The sequence below is a fragment of the Glycine max genome, chromosome 3, assembly GCF_000004515.6.
Source record: "Glycine max cultivar Williams 82 chromosome 3, Glycine_max_v4.0, whole genome shotgun sequence".
In the NCBI taxonomy this organism is placed as follows: Eukaryota; Viridiplantae; Streptophyta; class Magnoliopsida; order Fabales; family Fabaceae; genus Glycine; species Glycine max.
In genome coordinates this window covers 39741878-39747103 of record NC_016090.4, presented here as the reverse complement: position 1 = coordinate 39747103, position 5226 = coordinate 39741878, and the positions used below count along the sequence as shown (strand labels likewise).

Here is a 5226-nt window from a genome sequence, read left to right as displayed (position 1 = left end):
ATTGCTTTAATAATAATATCAAAGCACAAAAATTTATGTACAAAACTTCTTCACCTTAAATAATAATAGAAGATTGATTCACATGCATTTTTTAACATCAAATAGACAATAATGAATACCGCTTTGTCGTTCTCATATCTTTTATATATATATATATATATATATATATATATATATATATATATATATATATATATATATATATATATATATATATATATATATATATATAAATACTGTTGATAAATATACGTTTTTATAATTTTATTGCGTATATGAATAATTTTTCTTAAGATACAAACAGAAATATATTTTTAAAATCTTATCTCGGTTTAATAAATATTTTTTTAACATATATTTTAGTAAATCTTATCTTATTTATCAACATATGTTTCTTTTTTTTTGTTATGAGTATTAATATATGTTTCAATAAATATTATCTTTTTTTTTTTACGTCTCAATAAATCTTATCTTATGTTATTTAGATACATATTTTTGTCAAAATAATTGCATAAAAAAAGAAATTTGAAAAAAAGTTAGGTGACTTATTGGGCTGGATCAAGAAAGAGTCAGGCCCACGATTTAGAAAATTCAGATCCGCGAACGTGGAAATTATGCGTACCCAACTGGCAAAGCTAAGTCGGCAACGACTTTAAAGAACATTCTGGAAGGACTCCAAACCCTAACTACACTACTATATAACCTAACTATTGCCCCTCATATCTCTCACTTGAATCACAGTGGTGCCTTATCGCTGTGGTTATCATCTTCTTCTTCCTCTTTCTTAGATCTCTTCTTTCTCTACGCCGCACGCCGAAACCATGGCCGGAAAAGGAGAGGGTCCTGCTATCGGAATCGATCTCGGAACCACCTACTCTTGCGTCGGTGTGTGGCAACATGACCGCGTTGAAATCATCGCCAACGACCAAGGGAACAGAACCACGCCGTCTTACGTCGGATTCACTGACACCGAGCGTCTCATCGGTGATGCGGCCAAGAATCAAGTCGCCATGAACCCCATCAACACCGTCTTCGGTAACCTCTCTTAACAAAATTATTTTATCTTTTCCATTCGATTGTTCTGTTTATGTATTTTTTTTATACTTATTTTAGGTTTTAGGCTAAACTATTCACTTTCTCTTTATAATTGTTTGGTCCTTAAATTTAAAATTTGCATTTTTATTCTCAATTTTGCGAAATACAAATTTTAGTTCCTCATGTGCTCAATTATCGCCGTAGACTGTACAACCAAACCGTTAACGAAGTATTTTACGATTTTGAGAACTAACAAATGTATATTTTCATTTTGGAAACTAAAAAAAGACAATCCCTAAACTTTTGAGGTACTAAAACCATATATTCTTTTTAGTTTTTAGTACACACGTACTTTTCTCGGAATGGAAGTAAAACCTAAACAGAGAAAACTATAAGGATCAAATGAATAGTTTAACCCTAGTAATATGTATACAAGACCTCTAGTTTTCAGATCTAATGTGTTATAAAAATTTGATCAATTATAAGACGCTTTTAGTATAGATCTAATCTAAATATTTTTATGAATGTTTGATTTATGTTTTATATTGCAAGAATTTAGTATAGATCTAAATTTTGTTTATCTATTATTGTGAGATGCAAAATGGCTTTTTTGTAAAGATGCTTTGTTTGTGTTGCAGATGCCAAGAGGTTGATTGGTCGTAGATTCAGTGATTCCTCTGTTCAGAGTGATATCAAATTGTGGCCTTTCAAGGTCATTCCTGGTGCTGCTGACAAGCCAATGATCGTGGTTAACTACAAGGGTGAAGAGAAGCAATTTGCCGCAGAAGAAATCTCTTCCATGGTGCTCATCAAGATGCGTGAGATTGCTGAGGCTTACCTAGGCTCCACAGTGAAGAATGCTGTTGTCACCGTCCCTGCTTACTTCAATGATTCTCAGCGTCAAGCTACCAAAGACGCTGGTGTCATTGCTGGTCTAAATGTGATGCGAATTATCAATGAGCCTACTGCAGCTGCCATTGCATATGGTCTTGATAAGAAGGCCACGAGTGTTGGTGAGAAGAATGTGTTGATTTTTGACCTTGGTGGTGGGACATTTGATGTGTCTTTACTCACCATTGAGGAGGGTATCTTTGAGGTGAAAGCCACTGCTGGTGACACCCATCTTGGAGGTGAAGATTTTGATAACAGGATGGTGAACCACTTTGTTCAAGAGTTCAAGAGAAAGAACAAGAAGGACATTAGTGGAAACCCCAGAGCACTTAGAAGGTTGAGGACTGCTTGTGAGAGGGCCAAGAGAACACTTTCATCGACTGCTCAGACCACCATTGAAATTGATTCTCTATACGAGGGAATTGATTTCTACTCCACTGTTACTCGTGCCAGATTTGAGGAGCTCAACATGGATCTCTTCAGGAAATGTATGGAGCCGGTGGAGAAATGTTTGAGGGATGCTAAGATGGACAAAAGAAGTGTTGATGATGTTGTCCTTGTTGGTGGTTCTACCAGAATTCCCAAGGTTCAACAACTGCTGCAGGACTTCTTTAATGGAAAAGAGCTTTGCAAGAGCATTAATCCCGATGAGGCTGTTGCATATGGTGCGGCTGTTCAGGCTGCAATCTTAAGTGGTGAGGGCAATGAGAAGGTTCAGGATCTTCTCCTCCTGGATGTCACCCCTCTGTCTCTTGGTTTGGAGACTGCCGGTGGTGTGATGACTGTCCTGATCCCTAGGAACACTACAATTCCAACAAAGAAGGAACAAGTTTTCTCAACATACTCTGACAACCAGCCTGGTGTGCTTATCCAGGTCTTTGAGGGTGAAAGAGCAAGGACCAGAGATAACAATTTGTTGGGCAAATTTGAGCTATCTGGCATTCCTCCTGCACCCAGGGGTGTTCCTCAGATTACAGTGTGCTTTGACATTGATGCCAATGGTATCTTGAATGTCTCTGCCGAAGATAAAACCACTGGCCAGAAAAATAAGATCACTATCACCAATGACAAGGGTAGATTGTCAAAGGAAGATATTGAGAAGATGGTTCAAGAGGCTGAGAAGTACAAGTCTGAGGATGAAGAGCACAAGAAGAAGGTTGAGGCCAAAAACGCTTTGGAAAACTATGCATACAACATGAGGAACACCGTGAAGGATGACAAGATTGGTGAGAAACTTGACCCGGCTGACAAGAAGAAGATTGAGGATGCAATTGAGCAAGCAATCCAGTGGTTAGACAGCAACCAGCTTGCAGAAGCAGATGAGTTTGAGGACAAAATGAAGGAATTGGAAAGCATCTGCAATCCAATCATTGCCAAGATGTACCAAGGTGGTGCTGGTCCAGACGTGGGTGGTGCTGGTGCAGCAGAGGATGAGTATGCTGCTCCTCCTTCTGGTGGAAGTGGTGCTGGCCCCAAGATTGAGGAAGTGGACTAAATGTAGTTGCTTTCCTCCAGATACCTGTTTTAAAAACTTATTTTACTTTATGCTTTTTTAATTGGATTTTAATCGCATGATTTTTGTTGGATGGGATTCAAACTATTTTTCCCTTCTGATATGAACGTTGCTTTAAGCATTATGTTATTTGCGTTATTTTCATTATTAGATGGTATACTCAATTGTTATGCACTTTACCTGTAGGAATTATTCTGTCTTGTTAAATGACATATCTTGTCTTTAGTCATCATATGTGTATGTTTTATTGGCAAGTTATTCTCTTTAAGTATACACGATAATTCAAGTTTTTAATGCTTGAAAAATTATTTTTGTAACAATATTTTTATACATATCTTTCAGTTGTGTAATTTATTCTCAAAGCTCTCCGGTTACTAGATATTATAATTTTTTAATTATTAGAACCTAAAATAATCACATTAATAGAGAACACACGCCTTGTAAGCGTATAACATTTTCTCCTTCTAAACATGTGACTTTTAAATAAGAATATTTTTGGTTCAAATAATGATTTTTTTTCGAGAACAAGTTCAGACCTGTGGTAAAGTAGTTTCTAAATTTGTACGTTTTTTTTCAAGAAAATCTGCTTGAAAGTAGAAGCCCAAGACAAAAAATCATTCACCCGAATTGGAATATTATTATTCTCATTATAGCAGAAACCCCAAGCTCAGCCTAAAAAACTATTACTTCTAAATCAACTCATACTAACTTAAGCTCGAAGACCTTTGGTGTAACAAGCGAGAAACCACCATTAAAGGTCTTGCTCATTGTATAAGTATCTGCCATTGATGAACTAGCCTAGTCTCTTGTGACTAAAGTACTATCTTTTTGTTTATCTATGTTTGTTTAGGTTATTGCACATTAATTAAGACACATAATGAAACTAAAAGTTGTTATATTTGGATTAAATATCAACCATATATTATTTTATCTTTGATAGCTATAATTACTAGTAATGAATATTAAATAAGGATATATTTGAGAATTTAAAATTCTAAAACACTAATTGATTTTTAAAAAATAAAAATAAAAACTAAAACATAAAAGATACGAGATAGTATGGGTTATTTCACTCTTTGAATATACGAGGTAGTATAGGCTTATTCCACTCTGAATTTGTGCTGAATAGGTTAAATTCTGTGAATTTGTACTGAATAGGTTAAAAGTATATAGGGTTATTTCACTCTCCGAATTTATGCTGAATAGGTTAAGTTGTGGTTTCAGTTGGATTTATATTATGTTTAACTTTAGTCGGACGCAATGTAATATTTTACTAATTTTGTCAATTATAATTGTTTTGTTTTATAAAAGATTCAAGTACAAATTGGCTTAAATTAAAATCTTATGAAGAATGTGTTATTCTAATGGTGATTTTTTTAATCTATATATATATTGGAAAACATTTTATTTTATTTTTATAATTCAACTATGCATAATGTTTAAATTCATATATAATGTCTACATCTTGAATGGTTCTGGTTTTCACATTTTGACATAGACATTAGTAAAAGTTACATTAAGCCCAAAATTGAATTTGATTAAACTATTAAGTTTGGTTTGAAGCTAACTAAACTTGACCCAACCCAACCTGTGTCTCTCTTAACTATAAGTTTAAAAAACAAAATGATAAAAAGACACCATGTCCTCTGATAAGTTCTCGAATCTTACCGAAATTGTTTTACGCTCAGTCTCTCTTCAGTCTTCCCTACATGAGGACCAGGTCTTAGTCTTAGACTACCTCAAGAAAAAATAAAAGGAAATGATATATGTTTATCCATTACACGTTA

At 34.5% G+C, this 5226-nt stretch overlaps 1 protein-coding gene across 1 annotated transcript; it reads left to right on the top strand.

Moving 5' to 3' along the window:
• Nucleotides 1-648: 648 nt before the first annotated feature.
• LOC100798307 (heat shock cognate 70 kDa protein 2) lies at nucleotides 649-3668 on the top strand. The gene is made up of 2 exons (XM_003521282.5): nucleotides 649-1035; nucleotides 1674-3668. Exons 1-2 carry the CDS (start codon nucleotides 822-824, stop codon nucleotides 3419-3421), a joined length of 1962 nt encoding a protein of 653 aa, XP_003521330.1. The 5' UTR covers nucleotides 649-821; the 3' UTR covers nucleotides 3422-3668.
• Nucleotides 3669-5226: the final 1558 nt, after the last annotated feature.

Excerpts from the sequence above, each read along its gene's own strand:
- LOC100798307 (XM_003521282.5), top strand. The coding sequence starts at position 822 with ATGGCCGGAAAAGGAGAGGGTCCTGCTATCGGAATCGATCTCGGAACC. Across the intron at positions 1,036-1,673 it reads CCCCATCAACACCGTCTTCG|ATGCCAAGAGGTTGATTGGT; the intron begins GTAACCTCTCTT and ends TTTGTGTTGCAG.